General features: G+C 48.0%; 1 protein-coding gene across 1 annotated transcript; it reads left to right on the top strand.

The window, feature by feature from the left end:
• Nucleotides 1–1,836: 1,836 nt before the first annotated feature.
• LOC121567806 (frizzled-4) lies at nt 1,837–7,859 on the top strand. Its single transcript, XM_041878105.2, has 4 exons — nt 1,837–2,681; nt 4,602–5,129; nt 5,815–5,960; nt 6,149–7,859. The coding sequence occupies exons 1-4, from the start codon at nt 2,415–2,417 to the stop codon at nt 6,810–6,812; spliced, it is 1,605 nt and encodes a 534-aa protein (XP_041734039.2). The 5' UTR covers nt 1,837–2,414; the 3' UTR covers nt 6,813–7,859.
• The last annotated feature ends 11,913 nt before the right edge of the window (nt 7,860–19,772 follow it).

Here is a 19,772-nt window from a genome sequence, read left to right as displayed (position 1 = left end):
TGTGTGTGTGTGAGTGTGTGTGTGTGTGCACGTGTGTGTGTGTTTGACATAGAGAGTGAGAGTGAGAGAGCTGAGAATGAGGTGGGGGGGCACAGAGAGAAGGAATAAACTCCAAATGAAATGATATATTGACTATATCTCTTTAGGCTATTGTTCATCTGATGTGATTTTGTAAACTTCTTTTGTCATTTGTTTAATTTGAGTATGTAGCATTCTGCCATTAAACACTGTATGCTGGTGGAGAGCGAGGGAGGGGAGTGTGGGAAAGAGAACATGATAGAGAGAGGGATGGGAGAGGGTGAGGGGAGAGGGTGAGGGTAGAGGGATGGATGGGAGAGGGTGAGGGTAGAGAGAGAAGACTGTTGACAGCCCCCTGAGCCCCTTCTTACGCTGCAGCAACGTAATGTGAGCTAGCTAACTGCACCAGAAGGGAACCATCATCTGTGGACCCCAGTCTCTCTGAGCAGCCATTCCAACACACACACACTTGCCATTCCAAGGAGTTCACATCCCTATTAATACCCTACTTCAAGGACTGAAGGATTGGGCAATGAGCCATGAGATGCTATCGGTTGACTGATACACACTAGTGTCACTCCTTCTGTCTGCAGGGTATACTGCCTTTCACTGCCTGAAAGGATAGAAAAATAACCCCTTATACAACATGTGTTTGTGTCCTGGTAAATACAGCAGTCCCATAGTAATACAGTCTGTGTAATAATAGGTAAACATCGGTATTATGTTTTAACGGTTTATGTTTTGTTAATTGGGAACAATAAATGCATCAGATGGCTGATTATTTTTAATAGTTGTTGTTGACTCTACTGTTGGCTTTGACAAATTAAGGTTTATGGCTTCACACTCCAATTGAGTTTTAAAATAAATAAAAAATATCTCCCTTCTGCTCAACCACCCCAGCTTTTCCCACCAGCCACCATTCAGACACAGACACACACATTAACACACACACACACAGCACACTCCATCTCCACCACCCTGATAACCATCAGCTCCAGGGCGCTCGCGCCATTGTTTCACCCTCACGCTAATTACTGAAGGGTTGACCTCGAGCGCACTGGCAGGCGGGGGAGCGATCCATCATGTATGGCAGCGGGTGGAGGTCGTTTTATTGCGACCAATCAATTGTCACGTTAAATACCCCTGAACGGAATCGCTTTAGGGAAAACCAAGTGGCCTTGAATTAGGGCGCACAGACAAAAGCAGCGCGCTGATCATGTTGTTCTTCTATTCTATTTTCTTTCTCTCTTGGTTGGATATATGAATACATGACCAGTAGGAGACTCTTCTATAACCTACCGCCCACCACCCCTGTGTTTAGGTTGATAGAGCATGGACTTCCCATACCCGGTCGATATCTCATCCAGCATCCGGGGCGTCCCACCAACGCGAACACACACAGAGATAGAGAGACTAGGCATTCCAGAACAAACAGAAGAAAAGACAACAACTTTTCTCTATGCCCGTCGTGGGCGGGATGGACAAACACAGCCTTTAGTCTGGATGTCCAATAGGCTAGAGGTATCCAATGCAGAAGCATTACTGTAGACTATATCAATTATACTATCATAAACACTTGAGCTGAAGAGTCGTCTGATTGGGATGTAAGCCTGTGGTGGAGATACAGCATATTTTTAAGGCCATTCGTGATTTAAAAATACAAATAAAACGATCCTGTTTCAGGGGCGAGACTGACTTTTATTTCTAAAAATACGGCCAGTAAAAATATGACCCACAGCCGGAATAAATGCTGTGGAGTCCGCTCTCTGAATCTGAACATGAGAAGAACGTTCCTCACCTGAAACCCCGCCCTTCTGAGTGCACTTACGATTGCTGATTGGCTTCTGAGACCTCTCCAGGCCGCTGGTTGGCTGTCCCTCGCGAGAGAGATGGAGAATTCGCTCTTTACGGAGTGGGGCGGAGGCGCGCGGGCAGAACCCACAGAGACGGAACAGCAGCCTCTTACCACAGCGTATGGAGCGCAAAACCTAACAGAGCTACTATACGGGGGAACGGACAGGGCTCCAGGATGTCTCCGAGGTCTCGTGCGTGAAAAAACACAAAAGGAACTCTCGAAACAGATACTGCAAAGCGAGGCAGGAGTCTAATTGCAAGGAAAATCTGTCTATAACAGTTCCTTTTATTATTGCCTTTGGATACGTTGTTTCCAACTTCGCTTGACGGGTTGGAGTAGGCTACCAACTGTGCTTCCAGTGGAGGGTTTCGTCTTGGCGAGCCAGGAGCGGGGATAAACAGCCGCTGACCGCCACTCTGAAGTGGACTAACGTTTCCCCAGTTCCCGGAGGACTAGTCTACCAGGCAACGCCCGGAACCCGATCAATTGATAACTTTGAATTCTTAGCGGGATAACTTTGGAACTTTCCCCCCTCGTGACAATGGATCGGGCTGTGGACGCTCTTGCGGCCGTAGCGCTCTCCCTCGCGCTGCTGTGCGTTCCAGGACCCCTTGGTGTGGTACGTGCGTTCGGCGATGAGACAGAGGAGATGACGTGCGACCCGATACGCATCGCCATGTGCCAGGACCTGGGCTACAACGTCACCAAGATGCCCAACCTGGTGGGCAACGTCCTGCAGTCAGACGCCGAGCTCCAGCTCACCACCTTCACACCACTCATACAGTATGGCTGCTCCAGCCAGCTGAAGGTACACACACGCGCACGCACTACTATCCTTGTGTGGACCTCAAATTGATTTCCATTCAAAGTCATATTTTCCCTAAACCTAACAAACCTCTTTTTACATTTCAGTACATTTTTTAGCAAAGGCTCTTATTCAGAGCGATTTACAGGAGCAATTAGGGTTAAGTGCCTTGCTCAAGGGTACATCGACAGATGTTTCACCCTAGTCAACTCAGGGATTCGAATCAGCAACCTTTCAGTTACTGGCCTAATACTCTTAACCTCTAGGCTACCTGCCGCCCTAACTCCTAACCCCTACCCCTAATTGTAACCTGAAAAAAGTCCCCACACACACACACACTCTCTCTAGCTGCTCCAGCCCACTAAAGGCACACACATGTTGGTTCTCAGGCTGGGCTGGGCCGGGCTGTGTGTTGGAGCAGGCAGTGTTTAGTGGAGAGAGACAGAGAGCACATGACAGTCACAGGGAGACCAGCCAGTCTTGGTTCAGCAGCATGGGGCAGTGAGATAATACATGTCTGAGGAGAGGACCAGGCCAGCTCCACAGGGCAACAACAATGCTGCCCTCAGTCTACTCTCTGTAAGGCCACTTGTCTGCCTGAACCACCATGAAGCTAGACATTAAATCCTTCTCATTTTGTCTTTCTCATAAGGTTTTTAATGTCCTGACTGAAATGACCAATGAGTAGTTATTTGTGTGGTTAGATGGAAATGTCATGATGAATGGATCCAGTTCTGTTGATATTTAGTGTGGTTTACCACTCCATAGTCTATAGACACAGCAACCCACTGGCAACTCTGTCTCTAAGGGCATCCCTTACCCTGACCATTGACATACATTAACATACAGTCAGTCCATTAGTCCAATTCTAATTGATTTAAGGGCTTTTGTGGTATTATTGTGGCTTTGTAGTTGTCTGGATGCTATAGGTTATTGGTGTGATTATGGGTTTGTGTTGTTTGTGTTATGGTTGTGTTATGGTTGTCTGTCTCTTGTGGTTCAGTGTGTGAGCATTCCGGACTGACGGCTGTGAAAAGTCGCCATCCAACAGATTAGGCTCTTTCTTACACACACACACACATACACACACACACACACACACACACACACACACACACACACACACACACACACACACACACACACACACACACACACACACACACACACACACACACACACACTCTGACATTAACCTGAGATAATGGAAACTAGATCTTGCACATTGCTTTTCTAATAGGAAGAATCCCTCAGGTATCCACACACACAAACACAAACTGGGCCGTGAACAGAGGCTCAGGTTACCTGCAGTGGAGGGAGGAAAACAATCCTTCTGCAGTCCAGCTAGTGATCAGAGAACAGTAGCACAGCTCCAACAGAGAGAAACATCACTGATATCATCTCTCACACTCTCACAATGACGCCCTGCGCTTCCCTCGGCTTCCCACGCCACAGGGTAGACCCCCACACACACACACACACACAACTTAGCCCGATACATTCACTTGTAGAGATGGTGTGTTTATGGCTAGACAGTTATCTTTACTGCAGTATGCTGAACAGAGAGTCAGATTAGAGTTTGTCCCTCCCAGTTAAAGTTCCTCATACGTTCATCTCTCCAGGACATTGTCTGTATGACTATTGAATTACCTGTTTATTTGTTGTAGTGGCTTTAATAATCATTTTGAAATTCACTTTTGTGATAGTTGCCTGGTTTTCCTGACTAAGCTCAAAACACAGTTCCTTTCATTTCCAGTTGTAGTCTGAAATTAGAATAGGAAGCAGACTAAGGACCATGATGCAACACAGGGAAAGCAGACAGGGCAATGCACACAGAATCATCAAACTATTAGAAATTCATTAAGTGTACATATGCAAAAGATAACATCCTCTCTCTCTCTCTCTCTCTCTCTCTCTCTCTAGTTCTTCCTGTGTGCGGTGTACGTGCCCATGTGTACAGACAAGGTTCCCATCCCCATTGGGCCGTGTGGCAGCATGTGTCTGTCTGTCAAGAGGAAGTGCCTGCCTGTCCTAATAGAGTTTGGCTTCGTCTGGCCAGAGCTGCTCAACTGCAGTCTGTTCCCCCCTCAGAACGACCACAACCACATGTGTATGGAGGGTCCAGGGGACGAGGACGCCCCTTTCCACCCCGTCCGGCCCCTGCCGCCCCAGGAGGAGGAGTGCCAGGCCCTGGGGGCAGGGCCAGACCAGTATGCCTGGGTGAGGCGGAGCCACAGCTGTGCGCTGCAGTGTGGGTATGACGCAGGGCTGTACCGGCGCGGTGCCAAGGTGTTTACAGACGTGTGGATGGCAGTGTGGGCAGTGTTATGTTTCCTCTCCACCACTCTGACCGTCCTCACCTTCCTCCTGGACTCAACACGCTTCTCCTACCCCGAGAGACCCATCATCTTCCTCTCCATGTGCTCCAACCTCTACAGCGTCGCCTACCTGGTGAGGACACGGGACTTAGAGCAGGGGGTAGGCAACCCTGGTCCTGGAGTGCCACAGGTGTGTTGAATTTAGGTAACCACTGAACTGATCAATGAGCTCAGTTGTGGTGTGGTGCCTAGTTTGAACAAAATCCTGCAGCACCTGCGGCACTCCAAGACCAGGGTTGCCTACCCCTGACTTGGATGATTAAAATCATGCTTAAAGCCCTGGGCTGTTTCTCAATAGTTGAAACTAGCCTTCTCTTCTCCATGATCACTAATATGAGAGGTGGAAGCAGTTTGTTGTAAACCTGTCCAGCCCTTTCAGCTACCAGTAGTGATGAGGAATGTAGATAAGGACAGGAAGCCATGCTAGAGTATGTAGACCCAGCCCTGGTCTCCTGGATGACCTGATGACCCCTGGTCTCCTGGATGACCTGATGGCCACTGGATGACCTGTTGACCCCTGGTCTCCTGTGTGACCTGATGACCCCTAGTCTCCTGGATGACCTGATGACCCCTGGTCTCCTGTATGACCTGATGACCCCTGGTCTCCTGTGTGACCTGATGACCCCATGTCTCCTGGATGACCCCTGGTCTCCTGTGTGACCTGATGACCCCTAGTCTCCTGGATGACCTGATGACCCCTGGTCTCCTGTATGACCTGGTCCATGTCTAACCCTGTGTCTGTCTGTGTCTCCCTGTAGGTGCGCCTGACTCTGGGTCGGGAGCGTGTGTCCTGTGATCTGGAGGAGGCAGCGGTGCCTGTTCTGGTACAGGAGGGGTTAAAGAGCACCAGCTGTGCCATCGTCTTCCTACTGCTCTACTTCTTTGGCATGGCCTCCTCGCTGTGGTGGGTACACACACACACACACACACACACACACACACACACACACACACACACACACACACACACACACACACACACACACACACTCTGGCCAAAGGTATTACACTGTAAGGAATAGATTTGAATGAAACTATTAGAACAGTCGACTCCCAGCTCTCTAACCCGTCTCTCTCGCCGCCTCCTCCCAGGTGGGTGATCCTGACTCTGACCTGGTTCCTGGCTGCAGGGTTAAAGTGGGGTCACGAGGCCATCGAGATGCACAGCTCCTACTTCCACATAGCAGCCTGGGCCATCCCCGCCGTCAAGACCATCGTCATCCTCATCATGCGACTAGTAGACGCTGATGACCTCACAGGGCTTTGCTACGTGGGTAACCTACAGCAGGAGGCGCTGACGGGCTTCGTGGTCGCGCCACTCGCCACCTACCTCCTCATCGGGACACTGTTCATCTGCGCCGGCCTGGTGGCCCTGTTCAAGATCCGCTCCAACCTACAGAAGGATGGGGCCAAGACGGACAAGCTGGAGCGTCTGATGGTGAAAATCGGGGTGTTCTCTGTGCTGTACATGGTGCCTGCATCCACTGTGATAGGCTGCTACCTCTACCAGCTGTCCCACTGGGGGGACTTCAGGGCCAGTGCCAGGGACTCATACGTGGCAGCAGAGATGCTGAGGATCTTTATGTCTCTGCTGGTGGGCATCACGTCGGGCATGTGGATCTGGTCGGCCAAGACCTTCCACACCTGGCAACGCTGCTCTGCCCGCCTGTGGAGGGACGGCCGGGCAGGAAGGGGCAAGCGGGCACCGGGGGACAGCTGGATAAAACCTGGCAAGGGCAATGAGACGGTGGTGTGAGTAGAGAGAGGGAGAGAAAGGGATAGAGAGAGAGAGAGGAAGATAGGAACCGGGTGGCTTTTTAAAGCAAACCTGCCCCCAAACCCACTGCTAGATCCACTACCTGATGGAGAGAGGGAACGAGAGAAGGACAGACAGATCAATAGCACCACTAAGCAGACGGCGGTCTCCTTTGCCCACTGTGTCTGTGATTCTCTCCCTCCTAGCAGACTCTAACCCACTGCCAGAGAAGACACTGACCATGTAGGCTACATCAGGCTCTGGGCTGATCTACAGGACCCTTCTGACTTTAGACAGTAGTTTTAAAGGTTGAATTTACACTGGAGAGTCATTGTGCAGATGATGTACAGATCTAAACTACAGCCACACTGAAATGCACTATGACTAGCTGATGTGGATGTATCTTGACTAACGTGCCTTATGAGGATCGGCAGGCTGGGCTGCACAGCCAGCCACACTCTGGAGGCCATAAAGCTATGCTACTGCAAAGGCACCTGGGATTTGTAGTGACTAGACTCTATGGCACTGCAGCTAAGGCACTTGGGAAACGTAGGCCTGTGTCCTTTACCTCAGTCCTCAGCGAGCACCACAGCTGACCTCCACACAGTCTTAACGAGGAAACAGAAACTCAACTATGAACTCTGAACTTTAACCCTTGACCTTCTCCAGTCACTCATGGAACCCTTAGGAATGGTGGTCAGTAATGAACTGGTGTAAGGTTCATTATCTTTTTTTAACCGGTTATGGAAGTGAATTAACGGTTATTATGAATGATGTTAGACAATCAACCCCCAAAATACATTATGCAAATGCTATAATACACCAACAGAGAAACACACACATAGAGACACACACACACAGGGAGTAAAACTCATACAGTCTCTACAGTTCACCCTTGTGCAATCCACTCCCATCAAATCTGCTGCATCAGCTGAGTTATTATTGCATTAAGCTGCGACCATCATGAGACAGTCAAACACAAACACACACAGCAGAGAGACAGAGGGACTCTACTCTCTTACTGCTGCCTGTCTCTCTACTCTGTTACTGCTGCCTGTCTCTCTACTCTGTTACTGCTGCCTGTCTCTCTACTCTACTCTGTTACTGCTGCCTGTCTCTCTACTCTACTCTCTTACTGCAGCCTGTCTCTCTACTCTACTCTGTTACTGCTGCCTGTCTCTCTACTCTGTTACTGCAGCCTGTCTCTCTACTCTGTTACTGCAGCCTGTCTCTCTACTCTGTTACTGCTGCCTGTCTCTCTACTCTACTCTGTTACTGCAGCCTGTCTCTCTACTCTGTTACTGCAGCCTGTCTCTCTACTCTGCTACTGCAGCCTGTCTCTCTACTCTGTTACTGCTGCCTGTCTCTCTACTCTGTTACTGCTGCCTGTCTCTCTACTCTACTCTGTTACTGTAGCCTGTCTCTCTACTCTGTTACTGCAGCCTGTCTCTCTACTCTCTTACTGCAGCCTGTCTCTCTACTCTCTTACTGCAGCCTGTCTCTCTACTCTGTTACTGCAGCCTGTCTCTCTACTCTGTTACTGCTGCCTGTCTCTCTACTCTGTTACTGCTGCCTGTCTCTCTACTCTACTCTGTTACTGCAGCCTGTCTCTCTACTCTGTTACTGCAGCCTGTCTCTCTACTCTCTTACTGCAGCCTGTCTCTCTACTCTCTTACTGCAGCCTGTCTCTCTACTCTCTTACTGCAGCCTGTCTCTCTACTCTGTTACTGCTGCCTGTCTCTCTACTCTGTTACTGCTGCCTGTCTCTCTACTCTGTTACTGCTGCCTGTCTCTCTACTCTACTCTGTTACTGCAGCCTGTCTCTCTACTCTGTTACTGCAGCCTGTCTCTCTACTCTGTTACTGCTGCCTGTCTCTCTACTCTGTTACTGCTGCCTGTCTCTCTACTCTGTTACTGCTGCCTGTCTCTCTACTCTGTTACTGCAGCCTGTCTCTCTACTCTCTTACTGCTGCCTGTCTCTCTACTCTCTTACTGCAGCCTGTCTCTCTACTCTGTTACTGCAGCCTGTCTCTCTACTCTGTTACTGCAGCCTGTCTCTCTACTCTGTTACTGCTGCCTGTCTCTCTACTCTGTTACTGCAGCCTGTCTCTCTACTCTGTTACTGCAGCCTGTCTCTCTACTCTGTTACTGCAGCCTGTCTCTCTACTCTGTTACTGCTGCCTGTCTCTCTACTCTGTTACTGCAGTCTGTCTCTCTACTCTGTTACTGCTGCCTGTCTCTCTACTCTACTCTGTTACTGCTGCCTGTCTCTCTACTCTGTTACTGCTGCCCGTCTCTCTACTCTGTTACTGCAGCCTGTCTCTCTACTCTGTTACTGCAGCCTGTCTCTCTACTCTGTTACTGCTGCCTGTCTCTCTACTCTACTCTGTTACTGCAGCCTGTCTCTCTACTCTCTTACTGCTGCCTGTCTCTCTACTCTGTTACTGCTGCCTGTCTCTCTACTCTGTTACTGCTGCCTGTCTCTCTACTCTGTTACTGCAGCCTGTCTCTCTACTCTGTTACTGCAGCCTGTCTCTCTACTCTGTTACTGCTGCCCGTCTCTCTACTCTGTTACTGCTGCCCGTCTCTCTACTCTGTTACTGCAGCCTGTCTCTCTACTCTGTTACTGCAGCCTGTCTCTCTACTCTGTTACTGCTGCCTGTCTCTCTACTCTACTCTGTTACTGCAGCCTGTCTCTCTACTCTCTTACTGCTGCCTGTCTCTCTACTCTGTTACTGCTGCCTGTCTCTCTACTCTGTTACTGCTGCCTGTCTCTCTACTCTGTTACTGCAGCCTGTCTCTCTACTCTGTTACTGCTGCCTGTCTCTCTACTCTGTTACTGCTGCCTGTCTCTCTACTCTGTTACTGCAGCCTGTCTCTCTACTCTCTTACTGCAGCCTGTCTCTCTACTCTGTTACTGCAGCCTGTCTCTCTACTCTCTTACTGCAGCCTGTCTCTCTACTCTGTTACTGCTGCCTGTCTCTCTACTCTGTTACTGCAGCCTGTCTCTCTACTCTGTTACTGCAGCCTGTCTCTCTACTCTCTTACTGCAGCCTGTCTCTCTACTCTCTTACTGCAGCCTGTCTCTCTACTCTGTTATTGCAGCCTGTCTCTCTACTCTGTTACTGCAGCCTGTCTCTCTACTCTCTTACTGCTGCCTGTCTCTCTACTCTGTTACTGCTGCCTGTCTCTCTACTCTCTTACTGCAGCCTGTCTCTCTACTCTCTTACTGCAGCCTGTCTCTCTACTCTACTCTGTTACTGCAGCCTGTCTCTCTACTCTGTTACTGCTGCCTGTCTCTCTACTCTGTTACTGCTGCCTGTCTCTCTACTCTGTTACTGCAGCCTGTCTCTCTACTCTGTTACTGCTGCCTGTCTCTCTACTCTCTTACTGCAGCCTGTCTCTCTACTCTCTTACTGCAGCCTGTCTCTCTACTCTACTCTGTTACTGCAGCCTGTCTCTCTACTCTGTTACTGCAGCCTGTCTCTCTACTCTGTTACTGCTGCCTGTCTCTCTACTCTGTTACTGCTGCCTGTCTCTCTACTCTCTTACTGCAGCCTGTCTCTCTACTCTACTCTGTTACTGCTGCCTGTCTCTCTACTCTGTTACTGCAGCCTGTCTCTCTACTCTGTTACTGCAGCCTGTCTCTCTACTCTGTTACTGCAGCCTGTCTCTCTACTCTGTTACTGCAGCCTGTCTCTCTACTCTCTTACTGCAGCCTGTCTCTCTACTCTACTCTGTTACTGCAGCCTGTCTCTCTACTCTGTTACTGCAGCCTGTCTCTCTACTCTGTTACTGCTGCCTGTCTCTCTACTCTGTTACTGCAGCCTGTCTCTCTACTCTGTTACTGCAGCCTGTCTCCCTACTCTACTCTGTTACTGCAGCCTGTCTCTCTACTCTGTTACTGCAGCCTGTCTCTCTACTCTGTTACTGCTGCCTGTCTCTCTACTCTGTTACTGCTGCCTGTCTCTCTACTCTGTTACTGCTGCCTGTCTCTCTACTCTACTCTGTTACTGTTGCCCGTCTCTCTACTCTGTTACTGCTGCCCGTCTCTCTACTCTGTTACTGCAGCCTGTCTCTCTACTCTGTTACTGCAGCCTGTCTCTCTACTCTGTTACTGCTGCCTGTCTCTCTACTCTACTCTGTTACTGCAGCCTGTCTCTCTACTCTCTTACTGCTGCCTGTCTCTCTACTCTGTTACTGCTGCCTGTCTCTCTACTCTGTTACTGCTGCCTGTCTCTCTACTCTGTTACTGCAGCCTGTCTCTCTACTCTGTTACTGCTGCCTGTCTCTCTACTCTGTTACTGCTGCCTGTCTCTCTACTCTGTTACTGCAGCCTGTCTCTCTACTCTCTTACTGCAGCCTGTCTCTCTACTCTGTTACTGCAGCCTGTCTCTCTACTCTCTTACTGCAGCCTGTCTCTCTACTCTGTTACTGCTGCCTGTCTCTCTACTCTGTTACTGCAGCCTGTCTCTCTACTCTGTTACTGCAGCCTGTCTCTCTACTCTCTTACTGCAGCCTGTCTCTCTACTCTCTTACTGCAGCCTGTCTCTCTACTCTGTTATTACAGCCTGTCTCTCTACTCTGTTACTGCAGCCTGTCTCTCTACTCTCTTACTGCTGCCTGTCTCTCTACTCTGTTACTGCTGCCTGTCTCTCTACTCTCTTACTGCAGCCTGTCTCTCTACTCTCTTACTGCAGCCTGTCTCTCTACTCTACTCTGTTACTGCAGCCTGTCTCTCTACTCTGTTACTGCTGCCTGTCTCTCTACTCTGTTACTGCTGCCTGTCTCTCTACTCTGTTACTGCAGCCTGTCTCTCTACTCTGTTACTGCTGCCTGTCTCTCTACTCTCTTACTGCAGCCTGTCTCTCTACTCTCTTACTGCAGCCTGTCTCTCTACTCTACTCTGTTACTGCAGCCTGTCTCTCTACTCTGTTACTGCTGCCTGTCTCTCTACTCTGTTACTGCAGCCTGTCTCTCTACTCTGTTACTGCTGCCTGTCTCTCTACTCTCTTACTGCAGCCTGTCTCTCTACTCTACTCTGTTACTGCTGCCTGTCTCTCTACTCTACTCTGTTACTGCAGCCTGTCTCTCTACTCTGTTACTGCAGCCTGTCTCTCTACTCTGTTACTGCAGCCTGTCTCTCTACTCTGTTACTGCAGCCTGTCTCTCTACTCTGTTACTGCAGCCTGTCTCTCTACTCTCTTACTGCAGCCTGTCTCTCTACTCTACTCTGTTACTGCAGCCTGTCTCTCTACTCTGTTACTGCAGCCTGTCTCTCTACTCTGTTACTGCTGCCTGTCTCTCTACTCTGTTACTGCAGCCTGTCTCTCTACTCTGTTACTGCAGCCTGTCTCCCTACTCTACTCTGTTACTGCAGCCTGTCTCTCTACTCTGTTACTGCAGCCTGTCTCTCTACTCTGTTACTGCTGCCTGTCTCTCTACTCTGTTACTGCTGCCTGTCTCTCTACTCTGTTACTGCTGCCTGTCTCTCTACTCTACTCTGTTACTGCAGCCTGTCTCTCTACTCTGTTACTGCAGCCTGTCTCTCTACTCTGTTACTGCTGCCTGTCTCTCTACTCTGTTACTGCTGCCTGTCTCTCTACTCTGTTACTGCTGCCTGTCTCTCTACTCTGTTACTGCAGCCTGTCTCTCTACTCTGTTACTGCTGCCTGTCTCTCTACTCTGTTACTGCAGCCTGTCTCTCTACTCTGTTACTGCTGCCTGTCTCTCTACTCTGTTACTGCTGCCTGTCTCTCTACTCTCTTACTGCAGCCTGTCTCTCTACTCTGTTACTGCTGCCTGTCTCTCTACTCTGTTACTGCAGCCTGTCTCTCTACTCTACTCTGTTACTGCTGCCTGTCTCTCTACTCTACTCTCTTACTGCAGCCTGTCTCTCTACTCTGTTACTGCTGCCTGTCTCTCTGCTCTGTTACTGCTGCCTGTCTCTCTACTCTGTTACTGCTGCCTGTCTCTCTACTCTACTCTGTTACTGCTGCCTGTCTCTCTACTCTGTTACTGCAGTCTGTCTCTCTACTCTGTTACTGCTGCCTGTCTCTCTACTCTGTTACTGCAGCCTGTCTCTCTACTCTGTTACTGCAGTCTGTCTCTCTACTCTGTTACTGCTGCCTGTCTCTCTACTCTGTTACTGCTGCCTGTCTCTCTACTCTGTTACTGCAGCCTGTCTCTCTACTCTGTTACTGCAGCCTGTCTCTCTACTCTGTTACTGCTGCCTGTCTCTCTACTCTACTCTGTTACTGCAGCCTGTCTCTCTACTCTGTTACTGCTGCCTGTCTCTCTACTCTGTTACTGCAGCCTGTCTCTCTACTCTGTTACTGCTGCCTGTCTCTCTACTCTGTTACTGCAGCCTGTCTCTCTACTCTGTTACTGCAGCCTGTCTCTCTACTCTGTTACTGCAGCCTGTCTCTCTACTCTGTTACTGCTGCCTGTCTCTCTACTCTACTCTGTTACTGCAGCCTGTCTCTCTACTCTGTTACTGCTGCCTGTCTCTCTACTCTGTTACTGCAGCCTGTCTCTCTACTCTGTTACTGCTGCCTGTCTCTCTACTCTGTTACTGCAGCCTGTCTCTCTACTCTGTTACTGCTGCCTGTCTCTCTACTCTGTTACTGCAGCCTGTCTCTCTACTCTGTTACTGCAGTCTGTCTCTCTACTCTGTTACTGCAGCCTGTCTCTCTACTCTGTTACTGCAGCCTGTCTCTCTACTCTGTTACTGCTGCCTGTCTCTCTACTCTGTTACTGCAGCCTGTCTCTCTACTCTGTTACTGCAGCCTGTCTCTCTACTCTGTTACTGCAGTCTGTCTCTCTATTCTGTTACTGCAGCCTGTCTCTCTACTCTGTTACTGCAGCCTGTCTCTCTACTCTGTTACTGCTGCCTGTCTCTCTACTCTGTTACTGCAGCCTGTCTCTCTACTCTGTTACTGCAGCCTGTCTCTCTACTCTGTTACTGCTGCCTGTCTCTCTACTCTGTTACTGCTGTCTGTCTCTCTACTTCTATACTGTGTTGCCAGTCTATGCCAGACAAGTCCTCTGTTTCTGTGAGTCAATGTATGACACTCTGGTTAATAGGTCTCAAATGCAACCCTATCATTCCCCATATAGTGACCAGGTCAAAAGTAGTACACTATGAGGAATAGGGTGTGGTTTGGGAATTGCCCTTTGAAGTGTGATTTTTAACCTGTTAGTACCGAAGACCTTTGGAAAATGTACTTTTAGAAAATGAACTATTTTGTAAAGAGAAACAGGTGTTTGATGTCTTTAATGTATTATAAGAAATGCTAATTTATCTTTGTAAAATAAAAAAGAATAAAAAACCTAAAAACAAGTGTATTTAAAAAATAAAAAACTTTTGTATCAGAAGAAAAATAAAAACGTTTTGGTTTTAAAATGTGCTCTACTTGTATTTATTGTGTGTGTGAATGTTGGCCAATTTATAAACACATTATAGCCTTTGTAATATATTATATAACATTATATCTGGATTTCATCAGTACTACATCAAGTCAAACTCTAAACTGGATTTAAAATAAACTCACAGTTAAGATTTACAGGATAAAATAGACCATGCATGACCTGATGCCCCATCCACTGCTATGAACATCATGGTTTGTTACTGTAATGCACTGTCCAATGCTGCCCTCTAGAGCTACAGCGCTGTAACTACACCCTAAAGTCAAATCTGTCCTCCGTGAGACCAATCACATTCACTGACTCTAAACTAAAGCATGTAACATTTCCACCTGGAACTAGTGCCAAATGTCAATTACATACCTTTAATTACATACCAATTGTAGCAAAGAAATAGAAATCCACGAGAGTAATAAAACATACGTTTTTTTGAACGCTCCAAATTAACATCGGCTGTTTGGCTCCCGTTCGCGATATTGACAACAAAAAACATTGTGTTGTCCAAAACATCAAAGCAAAACTTCTTCACTTCCTTGCAACAGATGTTTTGTGGATTATGATCAGGTAAGAAGCAGTACTGAGCCATTTTAGGCATTTCGAAGCCGTGTCTTAAAAAAAAAAAAAAAAAAAAATCGAAATTATAGTTAAAAGGCCTACAGTTTACTCACAGACATGGTCAACAACAAACCTCAAGATGCATGATGATTAAGTATTTCAGATGCAGCAACATACATCCCACCTAGCACATTTCGGTCCTTGGAAGTTGTAGGAACATACACTTTTGGTTTCCCATTGGTTCTGGGAACGAAGCCATAAGTGTTTTTGGAGAATGTAAGTGAACATTTCTGGGAATGTTAATTTTTAGTTTGCAGGGAGGTTCTGATTACATCATTCTATGGTTCCCGGAAAAAGTTTTCCTGGGAGGTTTTATTGACGTTATTTGAATGGAAATTATATCTTATTTGAAGGTAATTAAGCAACGTTGCTTGGGCATTAATCATGCAAACACATTTCGTTTTTATTGTGGCAAGGTGTCAGTGAGATTCGAACCTATGATCTTCTGCCCATGAAATTAGTCCACTGCGCCACCACAATGGAGCTAGCATGCTAGTAAAAAAAAAACTCATTTTCATTTTAGTTTATTCAAACAGACCCTATTTCAAAGGAAACAAGCACTCATTAAGACCAATTAGTGTGGGCGTCTGACACACCTAAACACACTTAACAAGATCGAGGATAAAGATAGTTTTGTTGATGCTGAGAACAGAATCTATATGTTTTTAAATAACATTCTTTGAACATTACTAATGTTTTCTGGTGGTTTTTATGGAAAGGTTTCTTAATGTTCTGAGAACATGACTTTAAATAGAACCATGAGGAAACCTGCCGAAAACTTTATGCTGAGGTACTGGAATTCCCACAGAAGAAAATAAAATCAAATTGTATTTGTCACATGTGCCGAATACAACAGGTGTAGACCTTACAGTGAAATGCTTACTTACAAGCCCTTAACCAACAATGCAGTTTTAAGAAAGAAAAAAATATATATATACAATATAAAATAATACGAAATAAAAGTAACAAATAATTAAAGAGCAGCAGTAAAAATAACATTAGCGAGGCTATATACAGGGGGTACCGGTACCGAGTCAATGTGCAGGGGCACCGGTTAGTCGAAGTAATTGGGGTAATATGTACATGTAGGTAGAGTGACTATGCATAGATAATAAACAGTAGCAGCAGCGTAAAAGAGGGGTGGGGGGGGCAATTCAAATAGTCCGGGTAGCCATTTGATTAGATATTCAGGGGTCTTATGGCTTGGGGGTAGAAGCTGTTTAGAAGCCTCTTGGACCTAGACTTGGCGCTCCCGTACCGCTTGCTGTGCGGTAGCAGAGAGAACAGTCTATGACTTGGGTGGCTGGAGTCTTTGACAATTTTTAGGGCCTTCCTCTGACACCGCCTGGTATAGAGGTCCTGGATGGCAGGAAGCTTGGCCCCAGTGATGTACTGGGCCGTACGCACTACCCTCTGTAGTGCCTTGCGGTCAGAGGCCAAGCAGTTGCCATACCAGGCGGTGATGCAACCAGTCAGGATGCTCTCGATGGTGCAGCTGTAGAAACCTTTGAGGATCTGAGGACCCATGCCAAATCTTTTCAGTCTCCTTAGGGTGAATAGGTTTTGTCGTGCCCTCTTCACGACTGTCTTGGTGTGCTTGGACCATGTTAGTTTGTTGGTGATGTGGACACCAAGGAACTTGAAGCTCTCAACCTGTTCCACTACAGCCCCATCGATGAGAATGGGGGCGTGCTCAGTCCTCTTTTTTTTCCTGTAGTCCACAATCATCTCCTTTGTCTTGGTCACGTTGAGGGAGAGGTTGTTATCCTGGCACCACACGGCAAGGTCTCTGACCTCCTCCCTATAGGCTGTCTCGTCGTTGTCGGTGATCAGGCCTACCACTGTTGTGTCATCAGCAAACTTAATGATGGTGTTGGAGTCGTGCCTGGCCATGCAGTCATGAGTGAACAGGGAGTACAGGAGGGGACTGAGCACGCACCCCTGAGGGGCCCCCGTGTTGAGGATCAGTGTGGCAGATGTGTTGTTGCCTACCCTTACTACCTGGGGGAGGCCCGTCAGGAAGTTCAGGATCCAGTTGCAGAGGGAGGTGTTTAGTCCCAGGATCCTTAGCTTAGTGATGAGCTTTGAGGACACTATGGTGTTGAACGCTGAGCTGTAGTCAATGAATAGCATTCTCACGTAGGTGTTCCTTCTGTCCAGGTGTGAAAGGGCAGTGTGGAGCGCAATAGAGATTGCATCATCTGTGGATCTGTTGTGGCGGTATGCAAATTGGAGTGGGTCTAGGGTTTCTGGGATAATGTTGTTGATGTGAGCCATGACCAGCCTTTCAAAGCACTTCATGGCTACAGACATGAGTGCTACGGGTCGGTAGTCATTTAGGCAGGTTACCTTAGTGTTCTTGGGCACAAGGACTATGGTGGTCTCTTAAAGTTGTCTCTTAAAGTTCTCTGAACGTTCTGAGAACATTACTTTAAATAGAACCATGATGAAACCTGTAGAAAACGTTATACTGAAGTTCTGAAATTCCCACAGAAGGACGTTGTTTCTCAACGTTCTCTGAGCAATTTTAGAATATTACTTTCAATAGAACCATGAGGAAACCTGTAGGAAATGTTATGGGAAGGTTCATGCAAAATAGCGATAGGACAACCACCCTCTCACCAAGCTCTAAGAAACATATGGTTCTCAGAACGTTATATGCTAGCTGGGATGGAACAAACATAGGCCTACATTAAGAAACCTGATTATCTCTCACTCTCACTCTCTCTCTCTCACTCACTCTGTCTCTCTCGCCCTCTCTCTTCCTGTGGATGTAGGTCATTTATACAGTTACCCTCTATCCTTTAACAGGAAGTCAGTTACAAAAATAACGGCGTTAAAGCTGTGTGTCCGAACCATCATTCAGCGAATCACTAACTGATTAGCCGCTCGGTCCCATGTACGTTTGCGTGCGTGTTTGTACGTACGTGTTTGTGTGTGCATGTTTGGGCTTGAGTGTGCGTATGCGTGCGTGCCCGTGTGTATGTGTGCGTGCGCGTGTGTATGTGTGCGTGCGCGTGTGTATGTGTGCATGTGTATGCGTGCGTGCGCGTGTGTATGTGTGCGTGCGCGTGTGTATGTGTGTGAACAGGCATGATCTAAATCCGTAGGTTAGATTACCTTCCTGTAATATAGTGTCTGCTGAACTGAGTATTAGTTTAAGAGCTCAGTCAAAAGCCTTGGAGGAGCGAAAGTGACAGCATCTCTCTATCGCGTCCAGATGTGCACATCTTTTAATGGTAGTGAAAGTTTGTGTGTGTATGGGGCAGGGGGTCTTTATGGGGGAGGAATAGCTATGTTCATCCCACTGGGGGGAGTCGTCCTCCCCCCACTCTCCTCCACATCTCAGTGAACTTTGCTGTAATGTTGCTGTTGGGAAGCTGTAGATGTAGAGGATTTTTTTAACCTCCAGTAAAATTCCTGTCTGATATTCCTGGGAATGCAGAGGGATTGTCAGAGCAGTACTCCCATGTCCACCCCGAATACCACAGAGCTCAGAGACCTGCTCTCTGTTTTATGTGTGTGTGTGTGTGTGCGGTGAAGTCAGCTTGATCACGTGGAGCTGATTTCCTCCATCGCTCAGTGACAGAAGGATCATAACTTCCTGGGCTTCAGGAGGAAGGTCAATGGAAAATTGGACACTCATGCTGCAGGCTTTGGAGTCTGGTCAGACTGGCCGGACCTCAATGACCTGTGCAACCGGACTGGAGTGGAGCTCAGGTGGACACGGACTGAGCCAGTGACTGCCTCTGATGCAGTTGTGGCAGATCACAGTGTTGTTGTGGAGGCTTCTGTCACCCATGATGGAAAGCCTCACCCTACATCCAGGACAACACTCCTTGGATCAGACGGATGCAGCTACTGCAACACTGGACTGGCCTGAGGCTGCAGGGGAAACTCTCTGTTCTGGAATGTGCTGTCCAATCTGTCTCCCATTCCATGTACCAGAATGCTGCCGTTGGCCAGGACATTCTCACCATTACTGTTAAGGCGAGGCTGCAAGTTGTAATCTAGCACTCTGGTACCCTGCAAACCATGAGTCAAATGTAATGGGGTCCATTGCCCATGTTGTGAATGGCTGCTGTTCATAGAAGGATTTGTACATTGCAAGACATGACCGCCTTGTTGACCTGATAGGCAGCGAGGTGAGAGAAGTAGTCTCACCAACAGAACACATGTATAAACATTCTTGTGTAAGCTGGTTTGATGTTGATGAAGATGTGTTTTCCTGTGTGCCAAATATGGCAGATATTGTTGTTGTGGGGGAGGCCAGGGGGAGGTGCTCATTTTGGAAGTGGGCGGCTCATTTGACGGCTACATGGAGCAGGTCTTTGCTGAGAAGCTGCTTAAGTACCAGCCCCTCGTGGCTTGGACAGCCTCGGGTGGAGGTGCAAGCTGGTGGCGCTAATATTTGGCAGTCTCGGCCACATACAAAGGTTTGCGGTGCGTTTCCTGCAGATTGCGGGCCTGACAAAAACTAGGGCAAAGCAATTGGCTAGGTACTGTTCTGTTTCAGCTGTAGTGGACAGCCTAGCTGTTTGGAGAAGGAGGTTCTTTATGTACCCTTGAGTGCCATGCATACAGGGACCTTGTTTGGATCCTTTTTTTTGTACATTTGATTGGGGGATTAAAATAAAGTATTTAGTGTGTGTGTGTGCATGGGTGTCTGGGTGTGTGTGTGTGTGTGTGTGTGTGTGTGTGTGAGTGTGTGCACTCACACACCTTGCGTGCCTGTTCCGATTCCTTATTGCCCCCCTTAGCCAGAATCCTGCAGCTGTTAACTCTTGGCTGGGTGAGGTTTAAATTATTTTCCCACAATGCTCAGTCCCTTTCCTGTTTGGACAGATGAGCTAAATGGCCACAAGGGGCCTTTCCCTCATGGATATAAAAGCATTAGATTAATGGAAGCTTGAGTGAGTG

The sequence above is a fragment of the Coregonus clupeaformis genome, chromosome 6, assembly GCF_020615455.1.
Source record: "Coregonus clupeaformis isolate EN_2021a chromosome 6, ASM2061545v1, whole genome shotgun sequence".
NCBI classification, from domain to species: Eukaryota; Metazoa; Chordata; class Actinopteri; order Salmoniformes; family Salmonidae; genus Coregonus; species Coregonus clupeaformis.
Note: the sequence above shows the minus strand (reverse complement) of the source record. Positions and strands in the feature narration are given on the sequence as shown.

Excerpts from the sequence above, each read along its gene's own strand:
- LOC121567806 (XM_041878105.2), top strand. The coding sequence starts at position 2,415 with ATGGATCGGGCTGTGGACGCTCTTGCGGCCGTAGCGCTCTCCCTCGCG. Across the intron at positions 2,682-4,601 it reads GCTGCTCCAGCCAGCTGAAG|TTCTTCCTGTGTGCGGTGTA; the intron begins GTACACACACGC and ends CTCTCTCTCTAG. Across the intron at positions 5,130-5,814 it reads TCTACAGCGTCGCCTACCTG|GTGCGCCTGACTCTGGGTCG; the intron begins GTGAGGACACGG and ends GTCTCCCTGTAG.